At 35.7% G+C, this 24,393-nt stretch overlaps 1 protein-coding gene across 11 annotated transcripts in view; it reads left to right on the top strand.

The window, feature by feature from the left end:
- The window catches only part of Reps2 (RALBP1 associated Eps domain containing 2), a 210,590-nt gene that overhangs the window by 136,467 nt on the left and 49,730 nt on the right, over positions 1-24,393 (top strand). For all 11 annotated transcript variants that reach the window (XR_013431903.1, XR_013431904.1, XM_078035089.1 and 8 more), the window contains 2 exons: positions 856-901; positions 4,531-4,667. Coding sequence is in view for 9 of the 11 variants with exons in the window: in XM_078035089.1 (XP_077891215.1) it covers positions 856-901; positions 4,531-4,667 (183 nt within the window). In the remaining 2 variants the exon portion in view is untranslated. The remainder of the gene's footprint in view (positions 1-855; positions 902-4,530; positions 4,668-24,393) is intronic.

Genomic DNA, 24,393 nt, shown 5'->3' with positions numbered 1-24,393 from the left:
CTTTGTATGAATTTTTATGACATCCTATGAGGAAAAATTTGCAATGTTTGCAAAACCTTAACATAGCTACTGGTTTCTAAAGTTGTCTTCCATAAAGGTTTGAAAACAAAACACACAAAAAAAGAGTGATGCTTTTGTAAATGTTTCTAATTATTTCTCACAAGCTTTGATGGTAAGTAGGCTCCATGGGTGTTTAGGGAGCAAGTTAGTTTATAATTTAAATTTGATGAGGAAAAGTCATGTGGCGAACAAAATATTTCAATGATTTCATTCCATCATATTCTTTGTCTGATTTGGTCACAGAGACATGGGACATAAGGATATTTTTCTTATAGGAAAAGAAGCACAGCTTCATTTAACTTACCTATAGGAGCGTTGCTTTGTTGTGACCATGCTGCTCTGGTAGTATATATATTTTTTAAAAATGGTTGCCTGGATAGGTTTCTTCCTGGCCCACAGTAGAGTCTAGTTTGAAATCTATTACTAGACTATCATCACAGACCAAGAAGCCCTCATATATGGACTGATCATATAAAAGATAACCCCTTGAAAGGGTTGTCTTTTTATCCTGGGTTGTTTTCATTTATCAACTTATATTTGAAGAATGGCTTCTCAGATAGTGTTCTGACAGAAGGGGGAAATTACATTGGTTTTCCTTTCCCTTTAGTCGTGCCTTTACCTTTAAAATAATATTAGGAAACTCTGACAATGTGGAAGCCCTGAAGTTCTCCACATGGACGACTCTACCTCACATTTACTTGTTGATATGTTCTGTATGGGCCCAGGTGCTGCATATAATCCTATTTACCTGCAGAAATGAAACCCAACCAAATAACAAATAATCTTTTGTTTCAGCAACTCCTAAGGATTCCAACAGTCTCAAAGCAAGACCAAGATCCAGGTAGTATTTATTTAATTTCTGCTTTAATACCCTTGTGCCCTGTCCCTGTCTAGAAATACTCCCCATACCCAAACACTGATCTTATTTGCCTTTATATTTGAAGCTAAGGATATGGGCTGTTTCACTAGTTGTGAGTGGCCTGGTTGGAACACAGAGTGTTGCTGGGGAACCTCTTATTCTCTGTGGCCATTAGTGCTAGAAAATGGTGACTGATCCTCTGTAGTCCCCTTACAGGAAGTGGGTTGTATAAGATGATCCTGTTGGAGCAGAATGATAAATAATAGGAGGAAGTAGTGTTGGAAAGAGTAGAATATGGTTAATAGATAACTAACAACTAAAATTTGCTATCATAACCAGGTGAATACCAAAAAGTAAGAAATCTCTGGAATAAAATATAAAATAGGGAAAATGCTTTTGATGATTTCAAGTAGGTGTGAAATTTCAGGTAAGCAGTGCTTAATAGTCTTTTCAAAACTATCTTAGTGTCTCTTCTCTGCTCCACCTTTTAAAAAATAATCATTAGTGGAAGAGGCAGAACCAGTAGGGAAAAATTGTGGTTGATATTAGACTCAGAGGAGTAGAAGAGAAATATAGAAACACTAAATGAGTTAAAATCCATCAAAGAGAAGAAATGATATTAGGACTACTTCAAAGAAGTAGAACTGCTAAGATAGAATTGTGTAGAACCTGTGTAAGATAGACTACCTTATGTGTTTTCTGAGTTTTGCTTTGGTGCTTAGTGACTTCCCCCACTCCTTTGGCTATTAGACACATTTGTGAAAAAGTGAGTTTAAGCCTGATGGTAGTTAATAAGCTTGAAATAAATACCTATATTTATGGAAATCTCATCTCATTGTAAGGCAGAGAGTTACTCCATAGTTTATATTTTATATCTATGTTTTCTAAATTGAAGTTTTGCTTCCTTGTTTATAGAAAATAGAGATACCTATATTTATATTTTAAAAATTATAAACTAATTTATTTTAATGGGAAGGAAAGGCATAGTCACTTTTTATGTCTAGTGTCACCACATTTACTTATTCTTTTTATTTTTTAAATTTTTTAGTTGTATACAATACAAGGATATATCCTGAGATTATCACAAAAGTATGGAACACAATCCACTCCAATTCAGTCCTTAGCACCCCCACTTCCCTCCTTCAACTCCACCATTACTTCTTCAATCCATTTCCAGTTTAAGGATGAATGGATCTTTTACAAAGGTCTATACTAGCATTGGGATATGGTAATAGTAATTTTTGTCTGTTTTCCTAGTAGGAAAACCCTCTTTGAATTGCAGAAATCTGCTTATGTATTATGTGTTAAACCATAAATTGAACTTCATAGTTTTAGCTTTTGCTGGCTACTTCTCTCCCCCAATGTCAGTGCAATTATAAAATTTCTTAGGCACATTCTCTGTTATTAGTATGTGTAGTAAATTTTTAATATTATTCTTTCAGAGGTTGGCCTCCTGGTATAATTTGGATGATTTTATTTTCACTATTTCCACCTGGGTCTTTACTGTGAACAAGAGAATCAAATCATTTTAATTTCTTTTTAGAATAGTAAAGCTTTGTGGAAATGTAAGAGAAAGAGGGAAAGTCATTCTAATGCCACCATGTCTATTTTTTGTCAGTTCCCTGTACATTTAAGTTTTAATTGGTTGTTGTCATGGTTATACAACTTCGCTTATTTGATATTTAGTACTTTCAATATGAAAATATAAACACACAGGTTATATGTGGACATGAAATGGAAATGAAGCTTATTGTATGGGATGGTGTTCATGTGTGTATACCTACACATGCACACATATTTTTTAAAAAAAATTTTATGTTTTTTTTATAGATATTTTTTTTTCAATTTTTTAATATTTATTTCTTAGTTGTTGGCGGACACAACATCTTTGTTGGTATGTGGTGCTGGGGATCGAACCCGGGCCTCACGCATGCCAGACGAGCGCGCTACCGCCTGAGCCACATTCCCAGCCCCAAAATTTTATGTTTTTAGTTGTAGATGGACATGATACCCCTATTTTATTTATTCATTTATTTTTATATGGTGCTGAGGATCTAACCCAGGGCTTTGCATGTGCTAGGCAAACACTGTACCGCTGAGCCATAACCCCAGCCCCACACACATTTTTTATACACACACATTATTCTTTCTTGAGTGGAAGATGTTATAAAAGTTGTATGTGACATAGAAAGTTCTTTTAGTTTTTACCTAGGGTCTGGAATTTTTTTTTTAAATCAGGAGTTTTTGTTTAAAAACCTTGTCTTCTTATATCAATTCCCTTTTATTCTGGTTGAAAGTGTTAGAGCATTCCTCCTTGCTAGTTCCCACCTGTCCTTGCCTTGCCTTAACTGTCTTGCCAATTATATTACAGGGACCACCCCAGAGCATGTCAGATGTCATTATGGTGGCTTTATTAAAGATTACAACCTTGCAAGACAGATAAAACTCTTTAACTACCACAAAGAAACCTTGAGAAACTAATTGAGGAAAATAAAAACTTGCTGTGTCAAGAGCAGCTCTGCCAAGAACTGAGGGGCCTAATAGTCATTGATAGATTCTAATTTCCTAAGTACCACTCTAATAGCTAAGGCCAAAGAACAGTTTCCTGAGGTTAATTTGTCTCCAGGACATATCTCTGACTCAGAGGTAATTTTCTGCTTTGACATGAAATTAGTGGAAAAGCTGAAGAGAAGAGACTATACACATCCACTCCCCCATCCTTTTTGTGATCATCATGTTGGGAGCCTATCCTTTGACCTAAGCAATAGGTCAATGTATGGAGTTGAATTAATGAGAAAATAAGTCGGTCTCCAATAAATACTCTAGCTGCTACTGTCTGGCTCATAGGCCATATAAAAACATTTTTTAAAATGGAATTTTAAACAGAGACTGGAGTTTGAAAGAACCTATGTAACTTTCTAGCCAGTGTGACCTTTGGTGATGGTAAGTTATTCAGTTCCTTTTTCCTTAAATGTCATTGTTAGAGTTATAATCTCAGAAGTTGCACCTTGCTACACTTAAGGAAGAAGAAGATTAAGTTGAAGGTTTTGCTTTCAAATTTTCCCTAAATCTCTATTTCTTAGGACAAGACAAGTTGAATCCCTTAGCCTTTTGATGGGTGTTTTTCCTTTCCTAAATTTCATTTATGACATATTCCTTTGAATATTTGATTCTTGATCCGAATTTATCTGCCCCAATTCCATATGTGCCTGATATCATACTTGCAAGTAAACTGAAAAAAGTTCTACAATCAGTTAATACCAGGGAGCTCTTCTATTAAAACTCGGAAGTACCTAAGCTGAAAGTCTTTTTTGTTACTCTTATTATCAACTCTAATAAAAAGCAATTTGAATCTACACAAAGATTTTGGGGATAAAGTTAGGTATATGCTATAATAAGAGAAAAGTGGTAAAAAATACTCCAATCTATTGTTGTATTTGGACAATTATTATACATAACAGCATCTAAGAGATAATAGATTTTATGGCTACTTTTGGTAGCCTATCAGTTCTTTGCAGTCACTTTGACTTTGGGGATATTTTCTGTTTCAACCCAACTTCAGGAGTAAAGCTTTGCTATTTCCCTTCTGACCTTCCCTTATTTTGCTGCAGATCTTACTCTAGCACCTCCATAGAAGAGGCCATGAAAAGGGGTGAGGACCCTCCCACCCCGCCACCGAGGCCACAGAAAACCCATTCCAGAGCCTCCTCCTTGGATCTGAATAAAGTCTTCCAGCCCAGTGCACCAGGTGAAGTGCCCCTTTGCCCCTTGAGCCCTTTCTTTTCCTTTCCAGTTGGAACCAGTGGGTGTGTTTCCCACAGAGGCTTTTGTGAGTTTGGGGAAAGAGCAGACCTGGCAATTTCCCATCCCACAAAGGTCTTCATGTTGCTGTGGTATTCTTGGGCAGGAAACCAATCCTAGACAGATATATAACACATGTGTCTGGAAGTTTGCCCACTTTGCTGTGGATGAAGAATTATGAAGTTCTCTACCAAGAGGATAAAAATAAGACAACTCTTGACATCCCAGTGTGTGCTTGCTGGGGTCTGGTTCTCTGCATCATGGTAATTTGTAAACAAGATCACTGTCATTTCTTCTGATACTTATGTGGTTCTTTTGTGCAAGATCTTGGTGGTCTGTGCCTGGTTAGACCCTTCTGCAGTTTATCCTTGAGGAAAAGATCCTGTGCACTGTGGGGTTTAATGCAAAGGGGGCTTTAAATCAGCCTGGTGATTGGGTAGGTAATAGAGGGATATAGAACAAGGACTTCTTCAAACAGGTTGCCCTGGGACTTCTGGGAATGGGCCTTTCTTAAGCCAACAGCTGTACAGTTGGGCCAGAGGTGGAGGAAGCCTGGGAGCCTGTCTGCTCCACTGGCTTCCTGTGAAGTGGACCATGTCCTCCTGGGGAAGCTAAGGAATAGAAGGTGAGAGACATGCATTTACATCACTGCAGGTGATAGGATACAGCAAGTTCCAGGTGTTATTTTGGAAGCAGCAAGGGCCTTTCCACTGATTCATGCAAGCAAGCTATAAATACACTGATTTCCTGAAACGTTTTATACATCTATGTGCATTTTAAATCAAGCCAGCCTCAGATGCTAATGATTTGCAGATTATTATCTTTTCTACTAAAGCAAGAAAAGACACTCCTTGGCTCACACATGAGCGTGACCTCTGTGTTTGGGCAGAGCTCAGCATGTTTTATTTGTTCTAATAAGGTGCTCTCTTTACAGTAAAGTTGTAGATTGTTTTTTAATATACTCGACTTTGAAACTCTGTGAAATTTGATTCTCCCAATGAGTTCATCAGACAAAAATTTCTCCTGAATTTCTCCCCATACTTTGTTATAAATTCAGGAATAATTTCATAGTAACTGGTATTTAGGGTGGGAGTAGCCAGGGTGATGATGCTCTAAAAATTCACATGGTTGGTGGATTATGACCTAGAAGATTTTTCTGTGGATTTAAGAGGATTAAGATAATCTGGGTAGCTATCTTAATACCTTTCTCTTGCAAGGAGGGAGGCTGGAAATGTGTATACATCTCTCAGGCTGTTCGACCAAGCAAGAGAGAGATCAACTGTCTCTGAGAATTGACAACCTTTGCCACATTGTGTCATATAGCAGAAGAGACAAAATTGCATTTAGAGCTTATCTCAGCTGATTTTTAACTTTGATTTTTAGCAAGTGGCTTAATCTTTCTGTACTTCAGATTCCTAATTTATAAATAAGGCCAGTATTGACTCCATGGAGTTTTAAGGTTTTGGTTAGATAAAAATCATAATACAAATTGTCACTCTGTTTGGTCCATAGACCTCAATATGCATCTGAGGCACATATTCCCATGCCCTGCAAGTGTCAGCCAGTGGAAAATTCTATGATTCTTCCTTTGATGGCTTTTCATAAGGCTTGCAGAAGCACTGAATTCCAGATGTCTGCCATATTACCTCATTTGTTAACATACTTACTTTTCTTCCATGTATTCTGTCTCATTTTCCCAAACCCAAATAAAATACCTGTTTTCAAGTTCTTTAGGGAGAACCAGAATTAAGACAGTTTCTTTTTGACATCTTCAATGATGTGACTTCATGAAGGAAAATATTTTTATTTTGATAAATACCCTTGTGGCATGTCCAGATAGAGCCAAGTTTGAACAAAGAATAGATGGGCAGGTGACATCTGTAGTCATAGCCTACTTCCATTGTTTTTTTCAGAACAGGTTTACACACATGACCTTTTTTAAAAATATTTTTTAGTTATACATAGACACAATATTTTTATTTATTTTTATGTGGTGCTGAGGATCGAACCCAGTGCCTCACATGTGTGAGGCAAGCACTCTGCCACTGAGCCACAATCCAGCCCGCCACACATGACCTTTTAATGGACAGATAGAGTTTAAATTTATTGCATGAAGAACAGAACATTTTGCAATATGAAAAGCAGGCAGTATCATTGTATCTACTTAATTTGTTTCCATGTTAGTTCATGCACACAGGAAAGTATGGGTTGGTTTAAATTATGTAGATAGAATTTTAGTATCTTGCATATTGCTAGAAAATATTAAAATTCAGACAAATTAGAAATGTGTGAAGTAGACTCTAAATCTACCAGAGGAAGTCCACATGGTGTAAAACCCTTTGTTGTCACTTTAGATATGTGTGAAATGTGTGAAGTAGAGTCTAAATCTACCAGAGGAAGTCCACTTATGAGATCCGTGGTGCACATGGTGTAATTCCTTTGTATCATTTTAGATAAACAGGATCACACTACATTTGCTGTTTCTAATGAACCATTTTTCTATTTCATAGTAGAGAACTACATCATTCATTTTAATGCTTGCGTGATATGGATACCATAATTGTTTATTGTTTATGGAGATTTCTCTCTCTCCTCCCTCCTCCTCCTCTGTTCCCCATACTTTTCTCTCAAGCTCATCTGTGACCCTGCATCTCCCCACCTGCTCTTTCACTTATTTCTCACCCTTGCCTACCTCATGTCTTCCTCATACCCTTCTGTATCTCCTTTCTACTCCCCCTTCTCCCCTTCTCTTTTTGTCCTTCCTCCTTCCTCCCTTTGCCAGGCTTCCCCCAAACCCCATTTTGCTCTTGTTTTAAAGAAGGCAGAGGTTATCAATGATTTCAGATCCATATCTTTGTTTCTCCATCTGATTGTTTTCTTGCACTAAATCCTATATGTTGGAGTTCTGGGGTCAAAGCTGTAGATATTGGAAGTATAGTTGTATTTTGCCAAACTGTGGTAAAGAAAGCCTATCAATTTATCCCATTGGTAACAGTATTTGAGAGTGTTTCCTCACACTCTGCCATCACTGTTTCATGTCCATCTTTTTAATCATTACCCTCATGATAGGCAGAGATTTTCATTTTCCTGATTTGTAGTGAGGATAAGAATCTTTTCATATCTCAATTGGTCATTATTGTTTCTTCTTTTTTGAGCCACTTGCTCACAAGGCTCAGTCAGCTTATGTTGCTACATCTGGTTTTGCCTCACCTCACACACTACTTGCCTCATCTTCATTTTGCCTGAGAGGTTCTGGACTTCCCTTATCCCAGGCACTTGGGAATGTGAGGGTAGCCCTGGGAAAGCTAACCTAACCTGTTGCTCTCTTTGGTCCTTGTCCCTCCTGCCCCTCCTTCTGCCAACTTTATCTTTTAAGACAAACTCTGCCTGGGCTACCCTGTTTATAACAATGAAGGAAAGAGGGAAAGTAAAGGAAAGGGGAAGATAATATGAGATGAGGCAAGATGTGGACTTACTTGAGTTGAAAGAAGATAGAGTGAATTCTATGTTTGAAAAAGTGGGACTGATGGGATGAATGAAGCTAAGGTTATTAAGACAGAGTGGCCTAAATTGGAGTGATAATGTGGAGAAGAAATTAGAGGGATAGAACATGCAAAGAAGCAAGAAGAGGAAAATGAAGACTAAGATGGGATGGTTGTTAAAACAGGAGTCATGATGTTTTATACACAGTTAGAAGCAACAAATAGCATCAAAGAGTGTAGAGCCAAAGGAAGGAGTTTCTGCAGACTCTTGGTGTGAGATTCAAGTAGGATTTAAAGGATTAGCTGGGTGGTAGTAATGCCTTCAAATTTATCAAAAGAGGTAACATGATATGGAAAAGAAAAATAAAGGACTGATTTAAAATGCAAATCTATAAAAAATTAACAAGGCAAACTTTGGAAATATGGGACAGCTGGCCTCACCTCTATCTGTAAAGTGAGTGCGGATGTGTGATTTACAGGAGCCTGGACTATCCCAGGGTTCTAGGAATGAACATCAGACCTAGAACTTAGCATTTTATACTTTATTTTTCTTTCTTTCTTTCTTTTTAAAATTTAAGTGTAGTTGGACACAATACCTTTATTTATTTATTTTTATGTGGTGCTGAAGATCGAACCCAGCGCCTTGCTAGGAGAGCGCTCTACTGCTAAGCCACAACCGTAGCCCCTATTTTTCTTTCTTCTTTTTTTTCCTTGACACATTTTTATTGGTGCTATAACTATGCTTTCAGCCATGAAACATTTTTATATTACAGAAATCCTTATAAGAAAAATCATACCAAGAAGCCAGTCTTTTTCTAGGACTCAACCTCTTCTTCCTCATGAAAACAGTTGTTTTCATAAGATGATTTTTTTTTCCATAAAAGGGTTTTTTTCTCTTCCATTGGGTGGGAATTTCCCTCCTTCAACTCTTGACTCTTACCCACTTCTTCTAAAGCTGTGTCTAAAGTTTGTAGCTTGAGGTTTCTGTGGTGATGGTGAAAAGCTTTAGGTCTGCCTCTGCCACAGCAGCCCTGTTCTCATCATTGAGCATCTTGGCAGAAGGGACAGAGATTGTATAAAGGAGACATTGTCAGTTCTTTAAAGTTTCAGACCAGGAATTTTCATCTCTTCCACCACTTTCACTCAAATTTAATGGGGAAACCTAGTCCCGTGAATGTATCTTGCTGTCAGGCAGGCAAGTATTTCCTCATGACACCCTTTTACTTTAAAAGATGAGAGTGTCTGTCGATAGACTGCTTTTTCTACCATACCCCAAATGGCCCAATACATTAAGATCCATATGTGAAAACCATTGTGATGGCTGAACAAAATACATCTATGGGTAGTATCTTCGTGAGGATGACTAATGATAATAATAATTCATTCTGTGGTTAAGAAATATTAAGAAATATATCCATATCATGCAATCTTATGAAACTGCTCAAAAGAATAATATATATGGACTAAGTGGAATGTGAACTGAGGTAAATTAAGTGAAAAAGGTATCTGTAGAATATGTAGGTTTGCAAATTTATAGACAATTTCAGGAAGAATACTGAAGAAACTGGTAATGATGTTTGCATCTGGGGAAGGAAACGGTATGATGGGTCAGGCCTGGGAAACAGGCTATTTTTCATTTAATAACTATTTGTATTTTAAAAATTTGGTCTCACAGTACAGATATTACCTTTTAGAAAAATTTTCATTTTTGCCCTTTAACTGCAATTATGGTATGTGAGAGTTCCAGACATGTTTTTCCTGGCTAAATTTACCTGTCTCAAACTTGCCTACCATTCTCTATCCAGGGTATCTTTATGACCATCTGCTACCACCTCCTGGAATGCAGCTGAAATGACAGAAGCATTCCAGAGCATTCTTTGAGGCTCTGATATGTTCTTTGGATTACTTTTTAGTGTCCCTACAACATTGAGGTATCATTTTGGTGGACTTCCCAAAGCCTCCATTGTGAGATGTCCAGTTGGGTAAAGTGACATGGTAAGGGCTCTGGTATAACTTGGGAGGGTAGGTGTGTTTTTTGAGTGGTGAACTGAGACAAGTCTGGCCTGGGTTTTCCACAAATGAATATTATATCTCTCTGTAACATGAGAAATAAGTGAACATCTTGGGAATAAGAGGTGTTCTCAAGGCCAAACTTACCCTTCAAGTACTTTAAACAGTGAACTTGGCCACAATACAGCTCCACATGATATATTTTATGACTCATTCCTGTGAGAGCTGCTTGTTCCTTTTTAAAATCTAGCAGGATTTAAAAATTTGCAGGATTATGCGATTCTTGCCCTGCATGGAAACTTTTGGGTCCACAGTGCACATTCATTCAAGGGTTCAATTTGGTAATTTGGGCAGTTTTATTTTTTTTTAAAAAATTAAAGCTTTAATGAGTTATAATCCACACACTATAAAAACTACCTTTTTAAAAAGTTTACAATTCAGTGGTTTTTAGTATGATCATATGGACCATATATAACCATTAGCATAATCTAATTTCAGAACATTTTCATCACCCCCAAAAGATATCTTATATCCATTAACAGTCATTTCCATTCCCCCCTAGTCCTGGCACCCACAAACCTACTTTCTGGTACTGTGGATTTGCCAGTTCTGGACAAATAAATAAAATCATACAATGTGTGGTCTTTTGTGACTGGCTTCTTTCACTTAACATAATGTTTTCAAGATTCATCCATGTTGTAGCATGAATCAGTACTTCATTCCGTTTGTGGCTAAATAATCTCCCATTGAATGGGGATACCACATTTTGTTTAACTGTTTACCTGTTAATGGACATTTGAGTTGCTTCCACTTTTTGACTATTTTAAATAATTCTGTGATATACATTTGTGTCCAAGTTTTATGGAAGCATATTTTCCTTTCTCTTGGGTATTTATTTACACAGGAATGGAAATTTGCTTTATTGAGCAACTCTATTTTGAACATTTTGAGTATATACCAAACTATTTTCCAAAGCAACAGCATTAATTTACCATCTCTCTTACAATGTGTAAGGATTCCAGTTTCTTTATACCCTTGAAATATTCATTGCTACCTTTTTTTATTTTAGCCATCTTGGTGGATATAAAATGGTATTGTTTTAAGGTTTTAATTTGTATTTTCCAGCAATGTTGAACATCTTTTCATATGCTTCTTGGTCATATTTATGTCATCTTTGGAGAACTGTCCAACATTTTTACTTATTTAAATTGAATTATTTGTCTTGTTATTGTTGATTTGTAAAGTTTTGTTCTGCACATTCTAAATGCAAGTTATTTTCATATATTTGATTTATAGGTATTTTCTCTCATTCTGTGGGCTCTATGCTCATTGTACTTGTTTTAACATCTTGTCTCTTTTAATCAATAAGTTCCTCTCTCAATCTTTTTTCTCTCTTTATATTCATTCATCCATCCTGTAATTTTTCTACTTTCTCTGTTTGGTTGGTTATTCTTCTATCTATGTATTTCTTACAAATTAGTAGGTAGGTCTAAGCTTGATTAGAATCAGATTAGATATTTGAGAAGAATGCTTCTTGTGATGCTATATACGTCTTGCTGATATTATATTATGAGATTCCTGATGTTTTAATGCTTTCTTTGGGAGTTGTTTGCTTTATTAATGAGTTCATGTAGTAATAGTATCATTTATATGTTAGGATAAAGATCCCCAGCAATATTTCAGATAATGATTTTATCAGGTACTGATCATCATTGCCTACATCTAGTGACATGCTGGTAAATATTTAACAATCAGCCATTTGCCATAGAAGCACCCACCAAGTTGGGCAAACACTGGCTCAAGTCAGGACCCTAACTTGGAAATGACAAAAAGGGAGAACTAACCTCTATTTTGTGCCAGGCCTGACAGCTCAGGAAAATGATGTCCAGAAAAATTAATATTTTATGCAAATTCATGTAACTGTTAAGGGCAGTGTGCAAAATCAAATTGACTTCCAAAGCCTTCCTGTTGTGTCACACCAAGTGTATATGTAAATATAAATGAAGCATATGTGACAGATTCCAAATCTATGTGTGTATATATAAATATATTTTTTAAATAATATTTGAACCTTTAGGGGGAAAAAAACCGAATCAGCCATTTGCCAATTTTCATGTTGTAAATACTTCTGCCATGCTAATTTCACTCTTGGTGATCTGTCACTGAATGTGGAGCTGGGAACAGATATATGCACTCGGCTTTTCAAGGTGATGTGAGCTGTTTCCAGCAAACTGCTGCTTAGATCCACTAGTTCATTGGTAGTTGCAAAATGATGATGCTCTAGTTTGTTTGTTTGACCTTTATTAATTATGATTATAGTTACTTTAACTATTTTCCTGTTATTGGGCATTTAGCTCTGACTACTATAAAACTTGTTAAGTGACAGACCATAAAACAACACAGTTCTCAGTATATCAGTAAATTCCTTATATCCATCTAAATTTACAGGATTATATAAAAACTGAAAGAAACTTTAGTGATGGTGATTAAGAATGATGTTCTGTCCATTCCACCAGTATTTAATGAGCATTTACCTGGTATTTGGCACTATGGAGAATTCCAAGCAGAATATGGATATGGCTCCTCTGTACTCAAAACTCTTTAGGACTTGCAATATAAACACCAAATCCCTAGTGGAACTGAACCTGAAACCATGTGAATACATGAATTTAGTAAAGGACATACTATGATGGCCTGCCATGCCTGGGGAGGAATATATTATAAGAAGAAAATGGAGACCAGAAGATTCAAGTCTGTTGACTGGCCAAGAAAAATGGAGACTGAAAGAGAGGCATTTGTAAGGATTTACGAAGTCTTAAGAGAATATTCCCATAGGAGTGGTAGGGTTAATCCAGACTGCAAAGGTTGTGGAGTGAGCAAGGTACTTTGGTATGGAGTAGTTGTCATCACAAACTCATTTTGAAATGTTTAAGACTTAGTGGTTGGTCAGCCTATATGTCAAATTTTAAAAATTCCTAGTAGAAAAAAGACAGTTCCAAGGTGATAGAATATTTTTCCAGATTGCCTTTCTCTCTCTCTTTCCCTCCCCTCATTACTTGGCTATAATGAAAATGTCTCATAGGTAAAAGATCTATTTACTTCTTTAAATTATAGTTTGATCTTAAAATACAGATATATACAACTAGTGATTTTAACCAGTCCAGGCATTTAAGAGTAAAATGCTTAGGAGAAATGCATTTATGTAAATACAATATAAGAAATGAAACCAGAGACCTATCTTTGACGAAGATTAAATGTCATGCATTTTTATTGCTTAATTCTGCCTCTGTCTCCACCTGAGACCTAAGTAAGTCTTAATGTATATCCTATGGTGTAGAAAAAGGGAGTTATTGGTAAATACCAGTAAATAAATTAGAGTGTCAGTGCTAAAAGAGAATGTCCATGTTACCATAACTACCTCTTACATATTATGGATTAGGAGATTTAGATCCAGAGAATGCAATTGTTCTCTATCAGAGTCCTTTAATATGGAAAATCTTTGTTCAGACTTTGTTGCAGCAGGTTTGGTACAATTTATATTAATTTAATTTGAGGGACATACATTATTATTTTTCCACATGTAATAACCCTAATTAATATCTAAAGTAAAAAAGATATATTAAAGAATAAATATGGTACCCTCTATGTGTAAGAAACTCTTTAATATTGTTTTCCTCTATTTCCTTCTATGTGATTTTAAAAGGTGCCAAATTTCCCTGCGGTTCTTCAGGGGAAATAGTTATCTCTTCATAGCTGTGATCAAAATACCAACAAGAACATCTTAGAGCAGGAAAGTTTATTTCGGGATGATGGTTTCAGTCCATAGTTAGCCAACTTCATTGCTCTGAGCCTGAGGTTAGGCAGAACATCATGGTGAAAGGGCATGCTGGAGGGAAGCTGCTCAGCTCATGACAACTAGGAAGCAGAGAGAGTGCAAGGTGCCAGGGACAACAGTACAAACCCCAAAGGCATGGGCACCCAGTGACCTACTTCCTCCAGCCATATCCTGCCCACCTATAGTTATACCCACTTAGTTCATTCAAATTAGGATGGACTGATTAGATCGTAGCTCTCATAATCTAATCTATTCACCTCCTGTATTAACACAGGAACTTTTGGGGGGATACCTCATATCCAAACCACAACAACAGGAAAGCACATTTTGCCTTTTTAAATACTTGGAAATCTTAGGAATATATCTATTTCTTTTTTCTTTTTTAGTTATCAAAAATTGTTATTATAAAAATTTAAAATATAGGAGGAATGTAAGGGAATAGTACACTGAATATCCAGCTTCATTGATTGCCAGTGATGACTTATCTTTGTTTTGTATATATTCCTACTCCCGCATTATTACACTTTTTTCTACCCTTAATTTATACTTTATTGAAGTATAATTTATGGAATAAAACGTTTACCTGTTTTAAGTATACAATTCAGTAATTTCTGTTGAATTTATTAAATTGAACATCTGACATCATAATCCAGTTTTAAAACATTATTAGCATCCCAGTAGTGTCTCTCTTGCCTGTTTACAGTTAATCCTTGTGCCTATCAACAGCCCCAGGCAACCACCAATCTACTTACTGTTTCTATAGATTTTCCTTTCGTGGATATTTTATATAATCTACAATATGAGGATTTTTTTGTGAGTCTGTCTTTCTTTACTTTGTATAATATTTTTGAGGTTCATCCATGTTGTATCATATATCACTACTTCATTTCCTTTTATTCCTGAACAATATGCCATTGTATGGATAGACCACATTTTAAAATCCATTTTAGTTCGATGAACATTTGAGTTGTTTATTCTTTTTGCCTATTATGAATAATGCTGCCATGAACATTTGCATAAAAATCTTCATGTGCACATAAGATTTTATTTCTTGTGGCTGGATACCTAGGAGTATAATTGTATGGATATACGATGAATTGAAGTCTACCTTTTATTTGTTTGTTTGGTACGGGGAGATTGAACTCAGGGACACTTAACCGTTGACCTACATCCCCAGCTCTTTTTATGTTTTATTTTGAGACAGGGTCTTGTTAAGTTGCTTAGGACCTCACTAAGTTGCTGAGGCTGGCCTTGAACCTGCAATCCTCCTGCCTCAACCTCTGAAGCCACTGGGGTTACAGGTGTGGGCCACTGCACTTAAACAGATTACTGTTTCTTTATATCCTCACCAACATTTCTTATTATTATTTTGATTATCCTATGTCCTAGTGGTTGTGAAGTGGTATTTCATTGAGGCTTTAATTTGCATTTGACTAATTATCGATGATATTGAACATTTTTTCATGTTCTTTCTGGTGATACTGATTTTTTCCTAGGGTAAAATATCTGCTTAAATCATTTGTCCATTCCAAAAAATTGGGTGAAGTACAAAGATTTTGAATTTGATGAAGTGCAGTTTATCAATCTTTTCCTTTTTGGATCATGTTTTTGGTGTCATATCTAAGAAATCTTTACTTAACCTAAGGTCTGGAAGATTTTGCTCCATTTTCTTCTAAAAGTTTTATAATTTTGGTTCTTATAGTCAGATCTCTAATCCATACTGGTTTAATTTATGCTAAGGTATCAGATAAGAATCTGAATTCTCCTCTTTATATGTTAAATTGTCTTGGAGCCTTTGTTAAGAATCATTTGATTACAAACAGAAGGGTTTATTTTTGAACTCTCCATTCTGTTTTGTTAACCTATTTTATTTTTTAGAGAAGTCATGCAGTCTTGTGAAGAGATGATCATATGACTCTGAGCCTAAATATTTTGCTGTAGCAGCATCTTTTTTTTTTTTGAGTGTCTAGCATCTTATATAGTTGAGTTTGTGGTTCATAGCATATTTAGAAGCATCCTTTCAGTTCCTTGAAGTTGCAAGGCTTTCTTGCTTTGAGGTCTTCTATAATGCTTATTCATTGGAAATAGACTCCCCCCTTTCTAGAGGTTTCTCTACCCCCCTCACTGCACTTTTTGTCTTTTTACCATTACCTGTCCTGTTGTTTCAAAATATGAAACTGATTACTGCTCCATCATAGCCTTATGACCTTAGTGATGCCATTTTATTTCTCTAGGCATTAATTTTCTTGTCTATAAAGAGAAAGAATTGAATTTGCTCTCATTAACTTTACAAATTCAGTCTTTAATATTATCCTTATCAAACAAGGCATGTATAAGTTCCTCTCTTTCAACTGATGAAAATATTTCGTTCTGTTCCTTAGAATACTTTTAGCAGCCTTGTGCTTTGAATATGTGTGTGGGAGGGGGGTCATCAGGGGATAGAGGTAGCTATTGTTGGAGAGGTACTCCTTGAGAAACTTTTGTTGAATACACACGTGTGTATGACATATGCATCACTAGTATCAGGTCATCCATACTTTTGTGATTATAAAGGAGAAAGAATGAAGAATTTCTATTATAAGGGAATAGCCATTTTATGACCTTGCAAGAAGAGGAATGGCCTTTTCTGATGAAATCCTTGAAGCTTTGCATATGGCTAACTTTCTGCTAGATTGATACTTAAAAATGTAGGTCATACTGGCAGGCTCCTTTCAACATTTTCCATTTTTTGAATGTTTTTTCTTTGGCATTCACATGCTTTTATCTTATTCATCAAATACTCCCGGTTATTGGGGTTGGGAGCCCCTTACCACAGCTGAAATTATTCCAAGTCTCACTCTCCTAAAGAATCGACTTTCTGTTCCTGAAGCTTTCCATTGCCACATCTGTTGCCTTATGTCTACTCAGTAAGTTGGAACATGTTTTCATTTAGTCATTGATTTGAGGCTTTATAAAAATCTGAAGGAAATTAGTCAATAGTAATATCTATGAATAATATTTTGCCTGGAAATTTCTAAGCATAATGAAATAAGAGAATAAAAAATGTTAAAGGTTAGCATTTTGGATGATGATACCAAGAAGTTGAGATCCAGTGGATCAGTGCATGTTTTTCAATAAACTTTTTAAAAGAACTTTTTAAGCACTGAGAATTATTACCGTGTCTTCTGAATGTAGTGTTATATGGCGAATTGTTTTCCTGAACTTCTAAACCAGTGTTCAGGATTTGGGTATTTATTATTTTTCTCCTGATTAGATTTGTAAAATTTTTTGCCTTGACAAAGTCTTGCTGATATCTGGTGTCCTACCTTATTAACTGAACGACTTCTAGAAAAAAAACCTGCAATTGCTTCATGATTATAGTAACTTTTGTGTAGAAAGAGCATTTCCTCTCCTCTCTTTTCTTCTTTTCCCTTCCAGCTGTTACTACTAATAGGTACATGGGCATCTTTTGGCATACATTATTCAGCCAAAGTATTTGTTGTTTTATTTTATGTGAAGGTATACTTTTTCTTTTGATTGATCAGAACATGTTGAATAAAATATTTGAATTCAATTTTAAGTGAAGAATGGTCTGAAAATAAGATTTTTCTCCTAATTTCAATTCCAGTTTTTCAACCACTATGTTTATACCTGCTAAATATATGGCAGTGTTTTTAGGTGTTGTGGGGGACAAAAAGATAACTTAGAAAAAAATGGTAGCAGAAAGCTAGATCAATAAATCCCATGATTAAAGCAAATGAACAGATACTCATAAACACTAGGAAGGGATTTTTTCAGTAGCAACCAAAGAAGGAACTATATATGTTATTTTGGGGGTGAGGGAGAGTGACGATTGAGGGTGAATCAGAGGCTGTGGGTTCAACCCCCACCATACCAGCTTCCCTGCAGAAGCCATATGTCTGAGTAAACAAATCTTGATGTTTCTCACTCAGATCCCAAATCTTGAGTGAAATGAAGTGAAATGAGTGAATTTTTTTCTTTCTTTCTTTTGACTGAAGGTGAGTGGTAATGACTTCTGGAAGGAGAGGGAAGAAGCTGGAAAAGTAACCATAGCAGATATCCTGACATGGTAAAGAGAAGGCCCAGGGTTCCATGATGAAACCTGAAGTTCCTCCATGGCTATTGATACATCCTGAAGATTTGGAAGAATACACTCTACTGCAAGATTTTTTTGTTGATTATTTTGTTATGACCCTCATATTTCTAAATAATGGATAAACCTCTTATAGACTTTTCAGTTTCTGTTGTCATTTACTGTCTTCCCTCTACTCCCTCATTATGGCTATTAGCATAATGTTGGTTAGATTAATACTTAAGTATTTATATTATGGCCATGTAAGCCATAGAGTAAATTCTCTGTCTTACCTGTATAGGTTTTTATTTGTCCTGGAGTGAATAATAAGTTGTTTTTTTTTTCAGTGTATTTGCCCCTGATTTAACCACACACTCCCCCAGTTTTCTAGAGCTCCTTTTATAAAATTCTAACACTTCAGATATTCTGTCAGTTTCACTTTTTTTGAGAAACCTAAACTTACTGTCCTCCACGTCTGGTATATAATTTACATCATGCGATCTCTACACATTGACATCCAAGAATTTCCTCCTCTTTCAACCATGTTGAATCCTTTTATTCTGTATCACTTATTTTATTCTTTCATGGTTGTTTACTCTCTTGTTTTGGTGGAGTACATTGTGTAGTAGCTTCCTTAGAAGTGATACATTCATGGAGCTTAATTTGAGACCCTGCAAATATCTAAAAATATATTTAATTTTACTATTATTCAGGCTGGTACTGTGGGCATATACTCATCAGTTTGAAATCATTTTTTTCATGATTTTTTTTGGTGGTACTAGGGATTGAACTCAGGAGCATTCAACCACTGAGCAACATTCCCAGCCATATATTGTATTTTATTTAGAGACAGGATCTTACTGAGTTGCTTAGCACCTCACTTTAGCTGAGGCTGGCTTTGAACTAGAGATCCTCCTACCTCAGCCTCCTGAGCCACAGGGATTACAGGCATGCACCAGTGCGCCCTACTTTTTTTTGAAATTTTAATGGAATTGTTCTAATGAAGTCTAGCTTCTAGTGATATATAAGAAGTCTAAAACCATTTGGACTTCTAATCCTTTGGATGTGGCCTGCCCTCCTCTTTTATTCCTTGCTGAAAACTTGTAAAAATTTTCTAACTCCAGTATTTTCATGATGATGTGCCTTATAATGAGTCTGTTTTCTTCCATTGTCCTTGATACTCAGTGGCATTTTTAACTTAGAAATTCATATTCTTCATTTCTGGGAATTTTATTGAACCATTTAATTGATTCTTTTTTGCTATTTTCTGCTTTTCTTTGTGGATCTTTTATTTGGACGTTACCCTATTTTTCTAGCAAATCTGCTCAGATTATTTTTGAAGCTTTTTATTGCATGTTCTCTTTCTGCTATTGTATTTTAAATTTCTGATTGCTCTTTTTCATTTCCTGAATGCTTCAATAGTTTCCTATTGTCTCATCTTTTTGAATAGTATCTTTTAACACTTTCTCTGATGACCATTTAAAATTTCACCTCTTACCCTCACCCCATTGTGGGTGTATACACTTCATAAAAATAGAGCTTTTTATCTGGTTCCCTCACCCCATCTTCACAGCACCTCAAACCATGCCTGTTACATAGTAGTATTCAGTATTTCTGAAATAAACTGAATGATAATGTGTACTTCCAAGTTTTCTCCAGCATAGGTCTAGTCTATTTTTTCTGGTTATGTTTTTCTATTTTTATTTATCTCTACTATAGGTTAGAACATTTTCTATGATATCTGCTAATACTGAATCATTTACTTATATTTAATAATGGGAGGTAACAAGCAAATTAAAGTATATAAACAGATGGGTGGTACTTGCCAAATGTGGGTTTCATGGTAGAATGATGTGACTGGGACATTTTGTTGAAGATATCTTGATTTCAGTATCTTTAGATCTTTCTTGGCTGATATGATTTCTTGGAATATATTCTTTCAGTCTTTGGATGTAAAAGCTTAGGTACAAATGGGAAGAGGGCTGGAAGAGTCTCAGCATACATAATGCAAACATTTACGGAATTCCTCTGTTTTCAGTGGGGCTTCTGTGGCTTCTTTTGGGCCTGATGTCCTCCCTGGAAACGAAAAATACATCTAGCATTTTATTGGAGTGGAAAACATGCCCAAACTGTGAAGAATGTGGGAGGAGATTTTAGGATCTAACCACTTCTAAATTGCTTCAGTTGGCTTTTTCTTTTAAAGGGGGGGAGGATATAGTCCTGTATCTCTTATGAAAGTTTAAAAAAAATTGTTGTATTCTGAGTTATCAGGTTAAAAAGGGGTAGGGCATGGCCACCTTACTTTTTATTGCTTTTTCATCTTATTTCTACTTCCAGAGGAGTTTGGCACTGATTCTTGAGGAATGGGGAGGCTTCTGCAGTATTTTTTGATATTGCATATCTGCTCAGGCATCTGTCAATCACTCATCTATTTCCCCAGTTCCAAATTTAAAGGAGAGCACTCTTAGGGTTTAGATATGAGGTGTCTCTCAAAAGCTCATGTATGAGGCAATGCAAGAATGGTTCAGAGGTGAAATGATTAGATTATGAGAGCCCTAACCTAATTGGTGGATTAATCCTCTGGTATGGATGAACTGGGTGACAATTGTAGACAGGTATGGTGTACCTGGAGAAGTAGTTCACTGGGGGCATGCCCTTAGGGTTTATATTTTGTCCTTGGTGAGTAGAGCTCTATCTCTGTTTCCTAGCTGCCTTGTCCTGAGTTGCTTTCCTCCATCAATGCCCTTCCTTCATGATTTTTCTGCCTCATCTAGGACCCATAGCAAGTAGGTTCACTGTGGACTGAACCTCTGAAAATGTGAGCTAAAGTAGACTTTACCTCCTGTAAGTTGTTCATGCCAGGTCTTTTGGTCACAGTGATGCAAAGCGGATTAAAACAAGCACCTGAAAAAATCCTTTCACTGTTGTGTTAATAAAAGTGAGATTAGTTCCATGTATTCAATCTATCTATACTTAAAAGTTATAGTATAGGCATTCTACAGACTCACAAGTCAAATAGCAGAGGCTATCATTTTTCATTCTACAAATAAAAGAACAACCATTGAAAAAAGGACCAACTAGTACTTCTAGAAAAGAAAAATATGTAGTGGAAAGTCAAAGACTGAATTAACAAGACATTAAGTATAGCTAAAGAGGAGTTACATTAATTGGACAATAAATCTTAGAAAACTATCCAAAACACAGAATACTTAGACAAAGAGCTCCTGAAGGAGAGGTAAGAGAAAATGGTAGAACAACAGTGTTCAGAGAGACACTGAGAATTAACCAAAGTTAATGGGAATGCCACATGATCAGAAAGAAGAAGAGCCAAAGAAGCTTAGGCAGGTGATGAAAGAAAAAGAAGAGGAAATAATACTTGTGCAGAATCATGGTAAAGTTTGATATTTCAGAGTACAAAAACAAAGAAAAGATCTTAAATGCAATTGGAGAGAAGACAATTACTAACAAAGAACAGCAAGTTGAATGAAAGTTGACTTCTCTACAGCATTAATGGAAGCAAAAAAACTGAAATTCTGCCTTCAGTATGCTAGGAGAAAGTAGTTATTTCAATAAGTTTGCTACTAATGGACTCTCAATTTTTTAAAAAAAGAAACCTTTAAAAGATATACTTAAGACAGAATAACATTATAAAAGAAATTATAGTGGAAATTAGGAAGTTTTAGGACCAAATGATAATATCACATGTAAAGTTTTATGAAATTTTAATAAAAAGGTAATTAAAATTTATAACCCTAAATGCTTATATTAGAAAAGAAAAAAGATAGACAAGCCCAAAGAACATGGGAAAATTAATGAAACAGAAAGCATATATAACAATATGGAGGCTGATTTTTTTTAAGAGTAACATAGCTGATATATGCCAAGCAAGATTAATGAAGGGAAAGTAGAATGATGACAGCAAAAGAAATGGAAAAAGATAATTACACATGCAGAGATTAATATGATCATAAGAAGGAGGTATGAAAATCATCATAATAAATTTGAAAATTTAGACAAAATGAAAACAGTCCAGAAAAATACCATATATCAGAACTGACTTAAGAACTAGAAAGTCTAAATAGTCCTAAAACAGTCAAAGAAATGGAATTATTAACCAAAAATTTCATCCCAGATGACTCTTCTGGCATGTTTTAACCTGGTATTCAGAAAAAATGTTTCCAATATTATACAGTGTATTTCAGAGTACAAATAATGAGAATGCTTTCCAGCTGAGCCAATCATAACTAAGGCCATATGAGAAAGGAAAATCATGATAGTCATTGTCATTCATGAATATAGTTGCAAAAATTCCAAATAAAATATTGGCCAACTAAATGTAGGCGATGTTAAAAACCTGAACAATTTGAGGTTATCCCAGGTCTGCAGGAATGCTTTAATATTAGAAAATCCATAATGCAATTCACCACATTAACAAATTATAAGAAAAAAATACCATATTCACAATGGGCGGAGTTGCATCTTTGATTAAAATTTAACATGAAATCACCATGAAAAAAATCTCAAAATAAGAATAAATAGGAATTTTCATAATATTTTAAAGGATAACCACCATAAACCTAGATAGCAAACACTATAATTCATGGTGAACTAGTGAATGTTTCTCTTTGCAATCGAGAGAAGATGAGCATGCCCATTATCACCATTTTAATTTAGCTTAATAGTAGATCTTCTAGGTATATATGTAAGATCAGAAAAATAGTGGTAAAGGTATCAACAAGAGGAAACAAAGCAGATGTTATTATTTGTGATATAATATTTGACCACCCCTTTTGAGGGCCACAGCTGAGTCGGGATGACGCATGGCATTTTTGCCAGAAGTAGTGGTTGAGAGGTGACATCAGCGAGCCATTAAGATGATGACTTTTGAGTCCTTGCAGAGTTCCTGTTGAGTTCCGGTTGAGCTCTCGCAGGGATTCCTGAAGAGTTCGCGTTGGTTGGAAAAGTTCCAGTAGAGGGAGTTCCGGTTGGTGTGTGGTGTGTTCCTGGAGGAGCCGCATGGGTGGCGTTCGGGAGATTTCCCGGAGAGTGTGCTGGTGGAGTTTGGAAATAAAGTTTGTTCCTGCTTGAGTGGCTCATGATTTGTGCCCAGCCAGACTGTGGCACACTCCCAATCCTCTTAGAACTTAATGAGGAAAATAACCAATATCAACTCTTTATAAAGATTCAGAATGACCAATGATCACATGTTTGTGATAGTATTTTGTTGCTTGAAATCTAGTAGTAAGAAACTGAGGCAGGGTTCTATTTTAAATGGTCTGAAATTGATTTTTACTTTATCTTTACAGTTGGGGCAACTTCTAATGAACCTAATAAATGATGATGTAGGTGATATGATTTTATCTAAAAGTGCATTTAGAAATAGATCTATACATCTTTTTTTTTAAAGAAAAACATGCCATCTGTCCTGTTAAAAATTAATAGTAAAAAAGGAGCATAATCTGATCTGAATTTGGAATAGATCCTGTTTCTATTAACTCTCAAGGTAGTGAGCAGGGACAGTTGCATGACTTGCCTTGTTTGTTTCCTATCTCTCAGGAATCACCATCTTTGTTGCCTAATTTTCTGGTGTTTTGAAATCTCTTTTTGTATATGTTTTATTCTAGTATCTTGAAAACTGTTGTTTTGTGTGGTTCTCTGTTTTTTGTTATTTCAAATGGGTGAGTAAATCTGTTTTATTTCCATCTTGGCTGGAAGCAGAAGTCAATTTAACTAAATGACTTATCATTTCATGCGTAGCCCTCTTCTGTTAATAAAAGGTTGTTTTAACACATGTATTCCGATGCAATTTTGTGGCCATTCTTTTAGAAGCATGTGTATTTTGCTTATTTACTTGTTTTGTCTTTAAAGTAACTAGTAATTTAAAAGCCCAATCCATGCTAACCTTTAGAGTACAGGCCCTGAGATGAATAATTCCTGAAGGCTTTCAGCATTCTTTTGTACTGTACGCTTTGTTACTATTGGCTGTTCAACCTCTAGTGTTTTGATCCACTGATGTGTTTTATAAATTTTAATGAAAGACAGATTGAGAGAAGTTGTAGGGTCCCACATGGCTGTACTGTATCCATGCTCTGGCTCAGAATGAGCAGCTCTGTAATATTACTCTGTGTTACGTTTGTGGAAAGCACAAAACTCCATCTTCTAACTTGTCTGATTCAGCTAGGTCAAATCAATAGTGATTTTCAGAATTTTCATGTTATTGGTATGTTGGTATTATTTATTGTTTAAGGCACAGAAGATTGTCCAAATATTAGTA

The sequence above is a fragment of the Ictidomys tridecemlineatus genome, chromosome X (genome assembly GCF_052094955.1).
Source record: "Ictidomys tridecemlineatus isolate mIctTri1 chromosome X, mIctTri1.hap1, whole genome shotgun sequence".
NCBI lineage: Eukaryota > Metazoa > Chordata > Mammalia > Rodentia > Sciuridae > Ictidomys > Ictidomys tridecemlineatus.
Note: the sequence above shows the minus strand (reverse complement) of the source record. Positions and strands in the feature narration are given on the sequence as shown.